This window comes from Branchiostoma floridae, chromosome 13, assembly GCF_000003815.2.
Source record: "Branchiostoma floridae strain S238N-H82 chromosome 13, Bfl_VNyyK, whole genome shotgun sequence".
NCBI classification, from domain to species: Eukaryota; Metazoa; Chordata; class Leptocardii; order Amphioxiformes; family Branchiostomatidae; genus Branchiostoma; species Branchiostoma floridae.
In genome coordinates, this window is record NC_049991.1 from 7769912 (window position 1) to 7788849 (window position 18938).

Here is an 18938-nt window from a genome sequence, read left to right on the forward strand (position 1 = left end):
CTCTGTCTCTCTCTCTCCGTCTATCAAATCTATGATCAATCACTGTACAACTACGAGATTAGGATTTCATATTTGATTTCTGTTTCCAAGATTGTAGAAATATAATTTTGGAGGGGACTCCAATAAAAGAGGCTCACCGATCCAGCCTGACTGCCTACACTGCCGGAGATGAGACTTGGCTGGGTTACCCGTTTTTAAGGCCACAGAAAACGGCCCATGTGGGGTCTCTACATGCAGCGTATACGTACTGTGGATGGACCATGGAATAGGGCAGTGGTGCTTCGGAAAGGGGACTGTTGGTGAACGTAGTTGCTTCTTCGAAGTCGCTACACGTGGATACGAGCGTCAGCCAACGCAAGTCAGTTACATTGATGAAGAGGTGGAGGAATACACGTATATGAGTAGCCCTGATCTTCATATCATCTGCAATGGTGGGTATGCCTATTTTTTTTAATGACATGTCGGATTGCAAGCCAAATGAAGTACAAAACTTCGAGGTGCCAAACGTTAACGCATTTATGAAGGTTAGACATCCAGGTAAATAATACTTAGATATTGCCACTAGGCATGATGCTGAAGAAGAGTGATGGATGTCACTGAAAACGCCCAGAAGTAAATATTCGTTTTTGTCCAACTGTAGAGATTGTCTTGTGTTTGAAGAAAATAGGATCAAATGGTACACTTAGACAGGCGCATATTACGTGACAATTTGCTCGTATTGGTACATTCGCAAGAAGATGAAAATTATTTCACACAGCAGGTATGTACTTCTTATTCCTAATAGAAAATCTCTCAAAATGATACACTTCATGCATTATAACGGTATAATTCATTAGATCTTGGCACTGTTAAGGTCAACGTTTGTAACATTGTTAGGAGCCCGTTGCTATTGTTTCCAGCATATGGTATTTCAAAGCTAAAGGTATGCTTTCTCTGTTTTGTTCAGAGGATGCGAAGGAGTGGATGAACATATGGTCCCCATGGGGTCAGTGCCAGGGTGACCCATACTGCAGCATCGGTACCAGACAACGTCAGATGACCTGTCCATCAGGCATCGAGGGTTGTCCTCGGCGTACTGAGGCCGGAAATGGCGTAGTGGCAACTTCCGAAGAGTTTTGTACCCTTCCACCATGTCATGGTGGGTTAGCCTATATTTCAAATGAAAAGAAGGGTTTTGATTAGTTTGTGACATACTAATTGCAGTCACGTGACTATGACGCAGATTTTCTCCGCCATGTTGAATAGTTTTTATCCGCCATGTTAGATCACTGTAGCCTGAGTATCATCCTCCGTATATATACGTAGTAACCGCTGGCTCACGACTTTCGTGGTTAGCAAGCGAAAGTCGTGAGCCAGCGGTTACTACGGAGGATGATACTCAGGCTAAAATCACTGGAAGATGCTGGACAAAATAAGTAATGTTAATCCCAGTGCTATAGTCATGACACATGGAAAGTCTGATTGTATAATGGATTAATTTCTGGTTAAACCAACCACCATGACGGCTGATTAATTCCTTGCAAACGACGATACGAGGCAACAGGGGTTAGTGGGAGCGAGATCCATTGTACTGCTTTCAGACATTGCAGTATACATCTTTTTTTTAGTCAAAACATGAGGGGTGCCACAATCCATATTACTTGACAACCTGTTTCTCTATCATTAATGATCTTATATAGTTGATGGTGGCTGGAGTGGCTGGAGCGAGTGGTCAGTGTCCACTAGTAACTGTGGGGAAGGGAAGCGGGGACGGTTCCGGACATGCAACCAGCCAATCCCACAGGCCCATGGGAAGGATTGCCCAGGGCCGCGCCTCTTGGTGCAAGCTGTGACCATGCCCTGTCGTAGAGGTGGGTTATTCTTTCAAAATTCTTTTTGTTTTAGTCAAAGACATGGTTGACATGACTATAGCTAACAGAAACGTCGACATAAGTACATTAATAGGTGTGAGGCGTTTTACTGGTATATCTTAAGTTTCTAAAGGACCGTTTTTCTGTTTTTGTGCTGTTATAGTATGTTTGCCATCATGTGACTATGGCTTAGTATCACGCGACTATGTCCGCCATGCTGCCTGGTTAAACCTGCAAGGTGCCAAGTTGATTTGCATCTTGTAATTATCACATCATTCAGGACTGACCAATAACGTGTTGGTGCAGATACACTACACACAGTCATGTCTGTTACGATTCCAGGTCACGTTTACCAACCAACATGACTGCTGTGACGTCACGTGCATAGCTATTTGTACCATAAAATCACCCAATAAATTCGGCTAACGTAAACTACCAGAACTGGTCCCAACCACCATGGTGTTCACATCAGTTAGCCAGGCTGATACAGATTAACAAATATTAGAGTTACTCTTTAAAACAGTTTTGAAATGCACATAACCCAGTAGTCTTGAACAGATAAGGAATTGAAGTATGGCTACATAACATTCAGCATAGCTTTACAAGTCAGCTAACAAACATTATAAAGCATAGCTGACCATGGTCTGTCTGGAAGTGCAATATTGTGTCTCAGACAATTTGACCCAGATACAACTTGTTGTACAGTCCTACAGAGCCCCAGTCTTAGTCTATTTTGGACTACCAAATATCACCATAAGCCACATACATTGTATTACTAAATGGTATCAAAGCTAGTTGAAATGTGGGGAAAACAGTTACAAGTTGAAAAATATAAGTAGTTCAAACTTGACAGGGGCTGGTCTTTGCTGAGAGGCAGTTCAAACAAGGATTCGAAAGTGAAGGCCTTGAACATTATGCCCGATGGCCGAGCTCAAACTGTGAACACATGGACTTGGGTTTTATGCTTGCAGCAACTACTAGTACCTTGGTCGTTTTTCTTTGTCTGAAAGTGATTTCTTGAAATATTTGTGGACAGGATCCGGACTTTTGAAATCTTGATGTCAGTTAATATACAAATCTCTTCCTGTCGTCTGCTGCAATACCAAGTCATTGTTCTTGATGGCCAGACGGGTAGAGATCTTCCACTGGGTCTAAGCCATTAATGAGTTGGGAAGATGTGAGGAGTCAATTTAGCAACTGACATCCTGGTAGGGGATAGTTATAGTCTTTTATGGTTCTGAACCCTGGGTCCAGATTTCTGGTCTTTAATTAAACTATTGAGAAGACTAACAAGCATCTTGCAGGTTGGCAAGTACATACAATACCTTTTACCATTCATCAGGGCGGTTCATAGTGGGAGATTTGATCGCAGAACTGACTGATGACCAGTCCAGAACCACTTCAGAAGAGATGGTTGTTTTCCCAAGCTTTCTAGAGATAGCTGGAGAGCAAAGTCCAGACTTGGCCGATCTGTCTGACTGGGGACAATGGACACCTTGTACACGGACCTGTTGGGAGGGGAGTAGGAAAAGGGAACGTCGATGTCTATCGAATAAGCGGACATGCAGTGGAGATGTACGTGACATTCAGTTCTGCAACGTACAACCCTGTCCAGGTAAGCTCGGCATCAACGCTTGGCTTCTCTACCAAGCAAATCTGGAAGATGCATTTCTATTGTTACTAGCATTGCCACAATACAATACACGTGCACACAAATATGTAACATGGATAACATCCTTATACAGTGGAAGCCAGTTAATTGCATGTCGGATGAACACACACTTCGGTCAATTGCACGGAATCCCCAAATCCCGTGGCGGTGTGGTCCAACTGGGTAACTCCGCATTATCGCGCACGCCGGATAATTGCACGGGATTCGCTGACAAATTTGGTGTGCAATTAAGCGGCTTCCACTGTATACCGTTATTCTTTGTGTAGTTCCATGTACATCTGTTCCATGTACTCTGTTTGCAATTAGCCTTTGGCCATGATCTGGCAATAACGTTGTTATCGTTATCATAACATTATTGTTATCATAATTTAGAAGGCAGGAAGTATGTACAGTCATACATTCATGTGCACGAAGAAGGTGACAGACGGTCACCGAGATGTCGGTGATAATAGAATAATGGTTGTGTAAAAAGAGTTTCTATTCGGTGACGCGTACCAACCTGATGAAACTATTCACGGATTCCTAAAATTTAATGTAGTACAGGGATGCCAGAGGTGAACAATTTCTGAAGGATAGATATCAAATGAACATTCTAAAACCTGTTTTCTCCAGTTGATGGAGGTTATAGTGAATGGTCCCCATGGTCGGCATGTTCCCTAACCTGTGGGGACGGTACACAGTCCCGTAACAGGGTGTGTACCAACCCTGCCCCCAGCCACGGTGGACAGGTGTGTACAGGACCGGACAGGGAGGAGAAGGCGTGTGAGATGACCAGGTGTCCGGACAACGGTAGGTGTTGGGAATAAATACAGTAGAAGCCACTTAACTGCACAACGGATGATCACACACTTCTGTTACTTGCACGGAATTCCTAAATCCAATGGTGGTGAGGTGCAACTGGATGACATCGCCTTGTTGCACCACCCGGATAGTTGCACGAAATATACTGGAAAATGGGAGTGCAATTAAACGGCTTCTACTGTACTTGATAGCACTTTGGCAAGTTTGAAGACTGAGGTATATCAGAGCAACTATGTAGTAAAATGTATGTGTTATCAAGGCTTTTGCAACAGTTTTCCAGCAGTTGTCCGTACCGCGGTAGGTTTACTTGTTGCGCACTTTGGCAAGTTTGTAGACCACGGTTTTACAAAGCAACTCTGAGGAATATGGTAAGAGTTATCAAGGCCATTGTAACCGTTTCCAATGTGTTATTAGTATGTGTCCCGCAGACGTTTTTGTCAGGCTTTCTGTATTGTACCGGGGGACATCTACAAAGCATTCAATCTCATTGTCTTAGCAAGGTTTCAAAGGTGAGCCCCTTGGATTGGCTCGTTCAACAAGACAAAAATCAGGTATTTTTGTTATAAGTATATAAAACTATGATGTTGCTTGATATTCTGTAACAAAAGATTTAACCGGTTTCCAACAAAGAATGGAATTTTCGACTAAGTCACTCAGCTTTCTTAAGTTCTCTGACCTTACTGCTCTGAACACGTGACTTTGCGGGCGTTTTACGTCAATAACAGGTCAAATGGTGCTGGAAGTCGGTATCGCCCTGCCACTGCCCCTCTTCCGTTTTCTATACTGTTGTTAACCAACTCAAGTGAGCTTTGTAACTCTGTAAACTATCAACTCATATTAAAGTCTTGTCTACAACATCCCAGATGTAGAGCAACCGTGGCAGTGGCAGTCCTGGGAGATATGGCAACCGTGTGACCGGACCTGTGACATGGGGTACCGCCAGAGGAGGAGAGGGTGCATGGTCAATCCCAATGTGGAACAGGCCAACAGCGACGGCAACTTGAACTGCGTCGGCAGAAGGATGGAGATCATGGAATGTCACGTTGCCGAATGTGCAGGTAATTATAACTTCACTCTTAATTACCCGTAACGTTATTGCCAGTTGAGCAAGGATGCCGAATTTTGTAACTACTCAATGCAGCATTTTGTCTACTGTGCAATCAACAGTATTTGTCGTTCAAACAATTGATGCCTTCAGTATTAAGATTTTGTACTCACTTTTTCAGGAGCCGATTTGATTGTTCATGGTAACGTGTTATGATTTTGTTGAGTTGGTTCATATATTATATATAGTACCCACTTTACGTTTAGTTCTCGTTGCGTTTTCTCAGTCTGTTACCATATGCATAATATTTTATCATTTCTAGTAAATGGCAACTGGGCAGCTTGGTCTTCCTGGTCGGACTGTACGGCCACTTGTGGAGATGGCGTGAGGACCAGGGACCGGACCTGTACTGACCCTGCACCGTACGGAGACGGTACAGAGTGCGATGGACAGGGTACAGAGGTGGAGCACTGCTCAATACCGCCGTGTATAGGTCTGTGCATTTCAAATCAAATACTGCCATGTAGAACAAATAAAATTTAATGTATTTCAAAGTGTCAAAAATTTTCAAACACTACTTTATCAACATTATTTCACTAGCATTTTAAGGCCGGCATCTAACATTTGTGTTAGAAATCGTTGGTTGATAAAATTTTGATTACTAGTTGAGTTCAGACGCACAATCACATGATAACCTACGTCATTTCCGTCTTATGGGAACGCGCGGCGGATATGACGCAGGTCCCCCTGTGATGTAGGAAGTTTGTGTGTATCTAAAATTATCTGTAGGCCAGTTTTGCAGCTCCTGGTGCACGTGTGCCGTTTGCAGCTTCCTTTATATCATCACCACTTTACTTTTTAAGGTTTTTCAACTAGATTTTGGCAACCTAAATTTTATGCAAATGACTTACATATTTACATAATTTATGCATGTTGATGTTCCTTATTAAGAAACACATATACAAGTAAACCGCCGTGGAGGTAATAAAGAAATTCTTAACAATGGCTCATACGCATTTTGAACTATGAGATGGCATATTGACAAATCTGTGTCACATTCCTTACAGAAACTGACGGTTCCACGCGAATATTCAATAAAAATTCGTACCTGAGGTACCCATCACCGACACACCCCTCTCACGTCTGGCGGGCCTTCGTGCGTTTCTTCCCGTACACTGGAGATGGTCTCCTGCTATGGACCGAGAACGACGTTGACAATGAAAATGTAACAAAGATAGAGCTCGGGTTGAAAGAGGGACTTATCGTCTTGAAAGCAATTATTGGCAAAGAAGAAGTGGATGTGTTCTGGGAAAAACCAAAGGTGAGTAGTTGAACGTTAATGAAAGTGAGAGAATGGATCAGGAACATTAGAAGATCATAAACGAATATAAAGTGTTCATTTTTAGAATATTTCCAGAATGGGGCAGTACTAAATTTTTTACAGTGTTGTTGTGTCAATGGGTTAAATTGCAATATTTTCAAAATATTGCTGTTTGAAACTTCCGTTCGTCGAGATAACCTTAAATACCCCATTCATACGTACATACAACGGATATACGTTACCCCGCGAATAAAGGTGAACCAGCGTTACACCTTTCAGTGGAGCAATGGCAAAGCCAACCGTTGACAAAGATCAACCCTGTCCTTCACAAGGCAGGAAAAGTTTGTTTGGCACGCACATCCTCAACTATGCTAAGGATTGTATTTCAGACTTTGTTCTTTGCAATAATGGCGCACGGCGTATGTGACAGGACTCTTACTCACAAACTGTATGACACCATTTATTCACTTATGTAATTATGCTAATGATGCTATTTGCACACTTTTTTGGTCAGCTTGAAGCGTGGAATGACCTAGTTGCCACCATAGCTGGAAAGAGGGTATCGTTACGTGTAAACGACGGAGACATTCGAGAACAATTGTTCGATGTGCAACCTCCACCGATCAGTTTTGGGGGTCCACTTTTCCTAGGAGGAGCTATTTCATACACAAAGGATTCCTTCTTCAAAAGTGGTATTTCTTATTTAGTTACTTTCTTTGTTACCTCCGTGAAGGATGCATTGTATTCACGTGTGTTTGTATGTGATTTTGACGTTACAGCATTGACGTGTCTGGATTATGGTGGTATTTGGTATATTTTATGTGGTAAATGTTTTCATCTCATGTCCTTTGTGGGCCTCCTATTGTTGACTTTTCAATTATTTTCATGAAATGTGCATCAGAATTTGTCATTATGCATTGAATGTTTTAACGTGATTGTCAGTAGTGCAGATGAGTGCGCACGAAGACACCATCTAAGTTATCGCATCTGAGATCGCCGGAAGATTGTGGTTGATCCTCCTTATTATATCAACCTGCAGGATTTCAAGGGAAAGTCAGTGACCTGTGGATCAACTACCAGCAGTTCAGCCTTAATCTTAGGTTTAAAACCCTGAGCGGGGACTGGATTCCTGTAGAGGAAGTGTTGTCAATCAACAAAACAACAGGTGTGGTAAACTGAAAGTAAAGTTTTTTTTTTAAACTCTGATTGACTTGGATGTTTGTTACCGTGCTACCTACTGGTATCTTGGCGATGCAGTTACTGAAGATGTTCGTGGCCAAAATGGGCCCTGCGATGAGAAAAGCTACCGTACAAGACGTCAAAATGGGGTTAATGACCCGGCCGGTTGCCATAATTGCTGATTAAACCACTGAGTGAGCGAAGCGTATGTGATAGTTTATGATTCTATCAACAGAAAGGGATGGGGCATCCATCGCGAGGTTCCAAAAAATAGTTTGCGTATCCGTTGCTAATGAAGTTTGGTGATCTTCTAACATTTCTGCTTGATTTGCAGATCCATTGGCTGCTTCGCGGATATTTTTCGGTCGGGAGTATGCAGTCATTCCCATCACACCCCCAAGGCACGCGCAAGGCTCCTTTACTATCTCCATGGTGCTGATGCCATTGAAGAAGGAAGGCTTGCTGTTTTACAACAAGGGGAAAGAAGATGGCACTTTCATCATCCTTTTTCTTAAAGATAACCGTTTCGACATTAAGCTGGGCTTCGGATCGGGATCACGTTCGCGGACGTTAGGTGAAGTAGTGAGAGTAAGTACATTGACCGACAAATTAGCAGCTTAGCATGTAGTACTTGCAGGGGAGGAAATGCAGTCATCCCAGCATTCATTGAAATACACATTCCATAATACACATCCAAAATGACTGACTGTGAGGAAAAAGCATATTATGTTGTCCTTGGCAGTTCCTGACCTTGTTGAAAGTGCGAAAAATGAGACCAAGGGTGGGTTGGGCCAGCTAGCAACTGTTACTTACTTCAGGAGCAAATTACAGTGTTTTCTTGAAAACAATATTCATTGATTAACGTTATATGACACTAGCCTGGGTACCATCCGGAAAGTAGTTCGCTCCGGCGTTCATTATAGACTATAAACAGTCGCTTCTAGCTCTGACATTCATTGTACACTATATACAGTCGCTTCTCTGATAGCAGAAGCGAACATAGGAGCGAACTACTATCCGGATGGTACCCAGACTAATATGATACTGCTTGTGTATCAGAAAAAGGTGAAATACACTAATAAGTAATCATAGTAAAGAAATTCCTACTTGTTGAAAAACGTATTACGGAAACTATGGAATATAATTTTCTTTACTGCGAAAATATGATATCAATACAGACGTGAAAGCAAGGCTATTGCCAAGTATCTTAATTTCAAGATGTGCCCTTTATTTTCCAAGTGTCGTTATTAGTCCAAAACTAGTATTGTACATTCTTTTGACAAAGATTTAAACAATACACAGAACTAAAGTGTTGTACACTTTTCAGCCAGATCGCTGGATGCACCTACAACTGACAATCATAAATGGGGGTAATTTAGAGATGCGGATCAACAGCGGACCGGCAAACAAGATGTTCGCTGATGACATGCAGTACCAACCGGGACCTTCACTCCTGATAGGTGGCGTGACAGATGCGTTATGGAAAGATCTGGCTTTATCAAGACATTCTAAAGAGTATCGGCTTGTCCAAGAACAGAGGGGTTTCATGGGTGTTATCTACAGTGTCAAAGTGTACGGACAGGAGTTCAAAATGACTGACGTGGCTCTACAGAGGCGAGGCCTGCTGATCGATTCGGCTACCACTTCGAAAGCAGGTAAATAGAATAAAGCATGTCATGTACCCGATTAATGCTAGGGTTCCGTTAGAGAAACTCTGCAGATAAATGGCTGCTTGGGGGCCAGGGTGGCCCCTAGACTTTTTTCTAATCCTGGAGATACAATCAACCCGGATCCGACATCAAATCTTATCTTGGGACACAGAGAGGCACCCCCCTGGTACCCGGGAGTCCACCGGGACAAATATTCAGTGACATCACGTCACACCTGCTTGCGTCACAACCATCATTCAGCCCTGCATTGAAAGGTTACCAGAACAGCAGAATATATAAAGGGACAAAGCTAATGTGTGATTTGGTTTGTGGTTTTACAATTGTTGTCAAAATAATATTAAATAACAATTAATCGAGGCTAATGCGCTACCAATACGTAAGAAAAAAGTTTGATTATTTTTCCAATTTGACAAAACATATGCTGTTATTCATTTACATAGATAATTGCCATAGGTATGGTGAAATGTATTTATATTTCAGCCATACCATAGGTATGGTGAAATATATTGTATTCGTAATGTTTCTTTCTTTCTCCTGTCAAATCTTCAAATCGAATCATCTCCGTCGTTCCTATACCGAAAGAAAACAAGTCGAAGTACCAAACAATATTGTTTTCTAAAACAACACAGACAAAAGAACGCCCCAACACGGGCAAATCTCGTACACCTATCTGGTTTCCTGCCAAAATTGTTGAAGTACTGTCATTGCTTGTTGTCTCTGACCCAAGAGTTCGGCAAAGATGTACTTCGGACTGCTGCCGAACAACTGTGGCTGGCTTCTCGGGGACTGAATGCGTTTGTACACGTAATTGAATTGTACGATCGCCAATCCTGCCATCGAGGTCTGGCCCTACCTCCCGTTAAGTTTAAAATGCTTTAATAATATTTCTGCTTTCAGCTCCGGTGCCTCTTTCGTACGAAGATCTCTTCACTAAGGAGGAAGGCCACTTCTTCGGTGGTCGTTCAGACTTTATAGTGGCGTACAACGACATAGACGCAGAAGAGTGTGCCCGCCGCTGTCTCAAAGGTTACGGCAGTTACGACGGCGTCAACCCGCCATGTCTGTCCTTCAACCATCGCCCCGCGCTCTTCGGGAGATCGCGCGAGGGCAACAGTGCGCGGTGTTGGCTCCGAAGTAGTAACAAGGATATGGCGGCGTCTCCGGGTTCTGAGTGGAACAAGTGGCCTCACCGTAATTACTACCAGAAGAAAGGTAAATTTTACCTGCCGGTTATTATCTAAAGCATGTCTGAAAATCTTTCATTTGAATAAACGAAAACAATTATTCATCATAAATATATTAAGTAGATATGTTTGCAACATTGGGACAGCTGTGTTGACGATGATGCACTGCGATGTAAACTATGTAACCACCATGTTAAGAAATTTTATTGGCTTCAAGACTACAGCAGTATTCACAATTCCCAAGTAGGGATCCTGTGTACTGCTACTGTGAACACAACAACATTCTCTTTTAAAAAGACAGGTTTTGAAGTTGGAAGTGGTATGTCGGAAGCCAAACTGAACTGGGTTAAAGTACGAAACTGTATTCTGCATCATTCTCCAGTCATCGGACGTCGGTAAAGTCTACCCGTGGTTGAGCTATGCCTCGGGCGACACAAAACACATGGTCGTGTTTAAGATGCAATTAACATGTTAAGCCCGGCATTCAATGCACTATTTGCTTGTAAGGCTGTTTTAGTTCACACAAAAAAATAAAAAAATATGATAAATTGTAACAGTTACACTTTCACAAACCACACGGCGAAATACACTATTGCGACAGGAAAACCGATAACTGTTACGGATGCCAGTGTATTACACATAGGTCGTATCTTTTTTTCTTTCATTGTATAGAAAAGCCCTGCGGGCTGCCGGGGCTAAAAGTGCCCGCGTCAACTTTGACGTCGTATAGCTTCAAACGGCTTGTGCTTGGGCCGCTCTTCATCTTCATGATGGTAACATCAGGCCCTACGAACCTGATCCATTTTATATCAATCGTTTCTACAGTAATTTTCCCTGAAGTTAAATCTAGCTCTATAGCTCCATTTCACATGAATGTCAATGGAAGAGTCTATTCTCGTACATGGCGGGTAATTTTTATGAAAAATAAATTTTGACTAAGGATCTCATGCAAAAGTCAATTTTGAGTAGTAGGGTCCACCGACTTGAAGTTGCCACAGGAAGAGTCATCTCTCGCAAGGGGGTTACTACATCTTAAAGATTCAATTTTCAATTGGGATGATAATGCAAGAGTCATTTACTTTGACAGATCTTCAGAAGTGTTTTTGAACGTCGATTTTGATTTTCATGTTAATTCCCTCACATAAATTACTCACGCGCAAACTTGTTCTCGTATTTGCTGGAACAGCTAATATTACACTCTAGTTTCCTGTTGAAACGTCAAGCATCATCCCTTCATTTCATTACTAACATGTACAGGTCTACGGCTATTTCTTCCTTTCCAGGCAGACGTTACAAAGAGATGGTAACTTCCAAGGGCTCATCTCTCAAGCTACGGTGTGACTACAGCTTCATTACCAGAGGGAAAAACCATCCAAAACCCCATGTAATATGGATGAAGGAAGATAGACGACAACTTGAAGGCACATTTGTCAACATAACCAATGGGGTGAGTGAAGCTGTCCTGAATGTACTCAATAGTACCAAGGAGGTTGAAAGTACAAGCTGGCACCTTCCATTCAGTATGCACAAAAACTGTTTAGATCGTTACAATATGCACGGAAAATATGCAGTGGCTGTTTTGCGCATACATTGGCACCTTATCAACTCCTGGAGAAATTGGAGACATGAAAGTAATTATAAGAAAATCCAACGATATCGATGTGACACAAATGGTTACTTTTCCTTATATCACATGTCATATATCAAGAATAGTATCATATCGTATAATATCGCATGTTATGAACGTTGTATCATGTGTTCCTGGTTGTGATCGTGGACGATTTCCAAACATTTATTTTCACAAATGCCGCTATCGATGGATGTCACGTTAATTACTGATATATATGTTTTTTTTTTCATCTTCAGGAACCTAATAACAAGCATGTGTCTATGCTACACTTGAGGGACTTACATTCCAGCATGACTGGTAGTTACTCGTGTCTGGTGGAATATGGTGGAAGGTCAGTCGTCACGAACGCATTCGGGATTCTCGTATATTCACCTCCTCAAATTCCAGGTGAGGGATTGCCATAGAGAGCAAAAATACATTTGGGATTCTCTTGAACAACCTCTTCAAATCTCATGTTAAACGTTGTCATAGAATGAAATACTCTACATAATTGTTGTTTGCTTCCATTGACATACGGTAAGCGATAGATTGTATGCTGTTGATTTAGGATTCTTGGTTGGACTTTCATCATCTACTGTCATTTATTAAAGAAAGAATCTAGTTATTTGAAGAGGCATGCAAATTCCACAAAAATTTCCAAACGCTTACCGACGAAAACAAAACTATAACGCTGTTAACGTCACATAACCCACGCATCATAGAAAAAGTGGGACACTTCGTCTTCCACTGCTTCCAGAAAAGAAGTCAAACCCTAAATACGTAGATTGTAGCTCTCAGCAGTCCATATCATTGATAGAATAGTCACTCGTTTACACTTGTCACCATTGTTATCTATACCAAAGTATTTCATTTTATACATGTTTATCATATTTCTGTATGTTTCATGTTGCAATTAGCCCTCGGGCAAGAACTTGCAAATAAACTTCTATAAATTATCAGTCTATATTCTGACTATAAGGGACAGATAAAAGCTGCTAGCCACAATATTGGCTTTCCTGGAAGACAACGTATCAATTCAGGCTCATATTTCTAAATTTCAATAATACATGTACTGTATGACGGAAGAGACCTGGGACCAAAGCATTATTAAAAAGCTTTCTCATCTAGAATACAAAACTACAATTGATTATATACTTCTGGGGTTGGAGGAGTTGTAATCATTGTTATATGTCACATTACATTAGTGGTTGAACCTGATAGCACAATGCACACGTGACACAAAAGAAACGGATCATGTATGCTTTTCTACAGAAACCACGTCACCGGCGGTTTTGGCTCTCGGTATCATCCTGCCGGTACTACTGGTCATCTGTATTTGCTGTGTTGCCAGGACCCGTCGCTACCAGGAAAGGTGGGCAAAGTCAAGGAAAAATGTCCAGTCTAGGGTGGAGGTGGTATATATGACAACTGTTACTGTCATCATTGGCCTCCTCCCGTCATTAGTGAATGATCATCTTCAGTGAATGGCTGTCTTGAGTGAAATATCCTTGATATTTGATAATAGTTGTTTGTGAACAAGATTTCGAACTTTGGTTTCTAATTAAATTGCTATACTTAACTTTTACTGCAATACTCCCTGGAAGAGTACATGTAAAGGCCAACACAATTCAGACATTAGAAAAAGTCTAAAACATAGTATGCTAATAAAGATTTCAAAGAATGGTAGGTTTTGGCTATCGTCAGTCCGAACGTCTTCTTAGCTGTTTTACCATTGTGCTGAATGGAAGTGTCTCGGACATCAAAGTTTGTCAGGCGTGTCAGTGTTGTGGTGTAAGTTCAGTCAAGTAAGCAGACCAAATTGATACTATCTCGAAAGCATTAAGAATGCAGCAGAGGTGTATACACCATCTCACTTACACTTTGTCCTGCTTTATCTAAAAACCAACCTGATAATATATGATGTGAGTCGTTCTTAGATGGTAACAATCACGTCTACGGTCTTTTTCAGGTTTCCAGTTCTTGGAGATAACCAAATGGTGCGGAGCATAAAAGCTGGAATGGAAGACATAAAAGCTGGAATCGTAGACATAAAAGCTGGAATGGTAGACATAAAAGCTGGAATGGTAGACACAAAAGCTGTAGTGGAAGACCCAATTGACGGAATAATCTTGAAAATCAAAACTAAGGCTGTTTTGGCGTGGCAAGGAAACTCGGGCTTCATACAGCTACATCGCAAGTTTGGTGCAAAGATACGGCCCGACCTGTACCAAGATCAGATCGACGGTGCTACTAAGGATGAAGAGGGGATCAAGGAACCACCTGACCACGACACTGTTTAACTCATTGTTTTTAACTCATTGTCACTGTTTAACTGTTAACTCATTTTCCATTAGTAAGAAGCAATAGTGTAGTATCAGCATGTGCATTCCTACTAGTGAAAAAAAGTAGTTAACTTACTAGTGAAAAGACGAGGTAAAGGGATGTGTAGTGTCAGTGTGTGGTAAGTGTAGTATTAGCATATGTATTCTTACTAGTGGAAAATGAGTTAAGACCACTCTAACTAATTTTTTCACTAGCAACAGGCAACCGTGCAGTATCAGTATGTATTCTTACAAGTCAAAAATGACGTAAGACCACTTTAACTCATCTTTACACTTGTATTCAGATACATACTGGAATTGGTTTCTCACTAGACCAATACAAATGAGTACACTAGTGAAAAAATGAGTTTAAGGGGTCTTCATTAATTTTTTCACTAGTAAGAGACAACCGTGTAGTATATATATCCGTACTTGTGAAAAAAGTTAGTAAGGGTCTTAAATCATTTATTCACTATAAATAGACTATTGATAAGAAAAAGAAGCACAACTTTTCGAAATATCACGTTTTTTGGTCTTGAATTAGTTTTAGGTGTAAGATAAATGTGAATAAATCAAGTCTGCTTTCTCACAAAATGCTCGACGGTTGTCAAACAACAAGTGGGATTAAGCCTTCTCACACTAGTTACCACGCATACTTGGGTGAAAGGAACTCTGGGTAATATGTAGCCTCTACCAGGCTCCGTGGATCGGTAGAATCGTTATCCTCAACACTCGTGGTGAGGAAACGTACTCTTCTGGCCGGCTAACTCCCCTAGCGCACTATAGACTCTATTTGTCCAATTTCTACAATTAGACCACTGATCCACGAAGCCTGGTAGAGGCTAGGTAATACCATAGGCGGTAGGACATCGAGTTTTTGTTAATATCAGTATCAGTTTGCTGTGATAAAATTCCGACTCAAATGAAATCAAAGTGTGTAGTCGTTCCATCATGGGATTCCCGAGAATCATACACTATATTAAACATACACTGTGTACTTGGTCCACTGAAACATTCCTGAGAATCGTCACTTTAATACACACACCGTGCACTCGGTCCACGGAAAGATTCCCGAGAATCGTACACTTACACACACTATGTACTTGGTCAACGGAAAGATTCCTGAGAATCGTACACTTGCACACACTGTGTACTCGGCCCACGGAAAGATTCCCGAGAATCGTACACTTACACACACTGTGTACTTGGTCAACGGAAAGATTCCTGAGAATCGTACACTTGACACACTGTGTACTCGGCCCACGGAAAGATTCCCGAGAATCGTACACTTACACACACTGTGTACTCGGCCCACGGAAAGATTCCCGAGAATCGTACACTTACACACACTGTGTACTCGGTCCACGGAAAGATTCCCGAGAATCGTACACTTAGTGGTTACACAAACACGCTGTCGATTCCAAAGAATCACACATACGAACGGTTGCCGAAATCACCCGAAGTTTGCCGAACACCGACTTCCTAACGCTTCGGTGTTAAGAACAATAATGAATAGGTAGGAAACATTTCAAAAGCACTTGTTTTCGGCGAAACGCCGCAATGAAATAAAACACGTTGATATTACTTATTATTTAGGTGTTACTTGCTAGCTATGTAAGATTCCTTGGGTCACAACACCAAATAATAAAGAAGATATGCAGCATTTTGTAAAGTCCGATTTCCGGGGAACAGCGTTACCAGCAGTACCATATCTGGCCGTTAGGGTCGCTGCTGCACAAGACGATTACATCATTGCTAGCCAATCGGAGAGATGCGAGACTCAGATTTCCCGCCAAAGTTTCAGTGAACCAAGTACACACCGCGTGTTTTATTAGTGTAATAGTGTGGTGTATGATTCTCGGGAATCTTTCAGTGGACTGAGTACACAGTGATGTCAATGATTCTCGGAATTCTTTGACTGTCAGACAAGACACAGAGTGTTTTAATGGTTAATTCCTGGGAATATTTGAGTGGACCGAGTACACTGAGTGTGTGGTAGTCAGTGTATGATTCTCAGGAATCTCTGTGGAACGAGTACACACTGTTTGAGTTCATAGAGTCTGATTTTAGTACGACAAAGTACATGTAATCCTGATTGCAACAAAAACTCGATGGCGTATCGCCTTTGGTCAAACCAGCCACGTTGAAAACTATTCTCACGTAAAAGCCGAGAAGTCCCAGATCCACCAAGTCACATTTCCTGCTGTCACCCCTGTTGGTAACGCTCTTGCCGGGTAGCATTTCCTACCCAGTCATTTATATGTGGTTAGTGAAGTTAGCCCCTTTGGCGGTTCATCGGTTCGAGCAGGGCTATCCCCGTGATCTAGAACGACGCAGCAGACGGAGTACACTGTGCGTGTTTCAAGCTCAGCATGCTTGTTTGTTAATTGATTCAATATGGACTGAATACATAGTATAGTATTACTGTATACAGTGTGTGTTGAGTATATACGTACAAAGATAGCCACAGCGATTTCAACAAAACTCGATGGCCTATCGACCATAATAATATGTCAAAGTTGAAGGCCCACAGAAAATCAACATTCCGCCATTTTGCAGGCGCCATTACGTTCCGGACATTGTTACACTGTTGACGTCTGAGGACCTTCAACTTTGATATGTTACCCAGAGTTCCTCTCACCCACGCATGCGTGGTACCTATTGTGAGAAGGCTTATACGACATACAATTAGAACTGGACACATCAAAATTAATCGAAGGAAGTTCAAAACGACTAACGCTAAGCAGATACTGTACCGATCTCACCATTTAGAGCGCTGTGGGTTTCCTTGTAGTCGAGCCCGGAGATTCTCTTGACATCTCCTCGGACATTGTCGTAAATCACCTTACGGTGACTTTCCCATTTCCCATCCCGAGCCTCTCGCTTTCTCTGCCGATGACAGACATTCCGGCTTACGGCGCGAGTCAGTGGGAAGAAAGATTTAGTCTTGCTTGGTTGAAGAATCAGCCATCAATGACAAGACAATCGTTTCGGCAGACGGGCAAGCTGTGCTCAACTTCCTCAACGCAGGTGCAAACATGACCACTGGTCTGCGATTGGTCAAGCAATCAATCATGTACAATTTGCTTAATGTATTTTGGTAACTGCGCTACGATTGGTCCATTACAAGAAATCTGACCTGTCAGAAAAATTCACTTTCCGTCATTGGCTACCTCTGATAATGAGATTAATCGTTGAAAACTGGTGATAGCGATTTATAATAGAACTGCAACTGGTCGGTGGTTGTGACGTCGTCCAAGTCCCGTCACTGGACGTAGATTTTAGGAAATGGTCGGCACTGAAGGAAACTAAAGAACAGTTGATTCTACAATTTACAGCAGACATAAATTGCCCCCTTTTTGCGTATTTTCGTAATTTTCTTTTGTGGCCTGGTTTCCCTCGCTTTGACGGGCGAGTCTTTCACGAAGAGAGGTTCTTCTATGTGGTTATCTTCTCCATTTGTTATCTTCAATTCTGCAATTACCCACATTAAGTACGGAATTACACGATGTTATTTATACATTTTTTACCGTACCTTTGAAAAAAAAGTGTATTGACTTATAGTACCATATATATATATATATATATATATATATATATATATATATATATATATATATATATATATGGTATTTATTGTATTGATAAAATCTATTTACATGCTTGAAGGCTAATTGCAAGAGAACAAGTAAATCATATCAATAGTGTACACATATAAGGGCCTATAGTCTACTATAAGTTTCTACGTTCATTAGTATAGGGTATGGGCAGAAATACATCTTTGCGTTTCGATGAATTAAAACTGATGTTTTGCGACTGCATTTACAGCAACGACTAAAATGGGTCGTACATTTAACATAAGAATTGTAAGTAACAATACGTAAAATTACTTGTAGAAACCTCCCAATTCGATAATCGCAAGTTTGGACGAGATATCAAACATGCATTAATATGATGCATTCAAAGTGGGATACTAGTATCAGCAACATCCGATATACAAAATCTTAGAGGGAGTAAGAGGGAGAGGGAGACAAGCTTCAAAGCTTAAACTAATACTAGGGGTCGGTACCGGTACGGTGTACCGGTACAAAACCGGTTTTTCTTTTTGGACCGGTCCAGAAAAACCAGACCTGTAAAAATTTGGTGGACTGGATGTTAGACCTATTAGAAAATGAAAATGTTATATAGGCAGATATTCACATGTTTGGGGATTACAGGTTGAAGGAAATAATAGGAACGAAGTAGAGTACAGTTTATTGTATAAATATCTACCAAGTTTACAGCCA

At 41.5% G+C, this 18938-nt stretch overlaps 1 protein-coding gene across 1 annotated transcript; it reads left to right on the forward strand.

Moving 5' to 3' along the window:
• Positions 1-80: 80 nt before the first annotated feature.
• Positions 81-15408, forward strand: LOC118428815. The gene is made up of 17 exons (XM_035839033.1): positions 81-431; positions 947-1138; positions 1680-1850; positions 3193-3465; positions 4135-4311; positions 5187-5381; positions 5691-5861; positions 6436-6689; positions 7204-7381; positions 7729-7854; positions 8203-8456; positions 9196-9523; positions 10436-10750; positions 12006-12169; positions 12589-12739; positions 13604-13703; positions 14301-15408. The coding sequence occupies exons 1-17, from the start codon at positions 254-256 to the stop codon at positions 14629-14631; spliced, it is 3558 nt and encodes a 1185-aa protein (XP_035694926.1). The 5' UTR covers positions 81-253; the 3' UTR covers positions 14632-15408.
• The last annotated feature ends 3530 nt before the right edge of the window (positions 15409-18938 follow it).

Excerpts from the sequence above, each read along its gene's own strand:
- LOC118428815 (XM_035839033.1), top strand. The coding sequence starts at position 254 with ATGGACCATGGAATAGGGCAGTGGTGCTTCGGAAAGGGGACTGTTGGT. Across the intron at positions 5,382-5,690 it reads TCACGTTGCCGAATGTGCAG|TAAATGGCAACTGGGCAGCT; the intron begins GTAATTATAACT and ends TATCATTTCTAG. Across the intron at positions 10,751-12,005 it reads TAATTACTACCAGAAGAAAG|GCAGACGTTACAAAGAGATG; the intron begins GTAAATTTTACC and ends CTTCCTTTCCAG.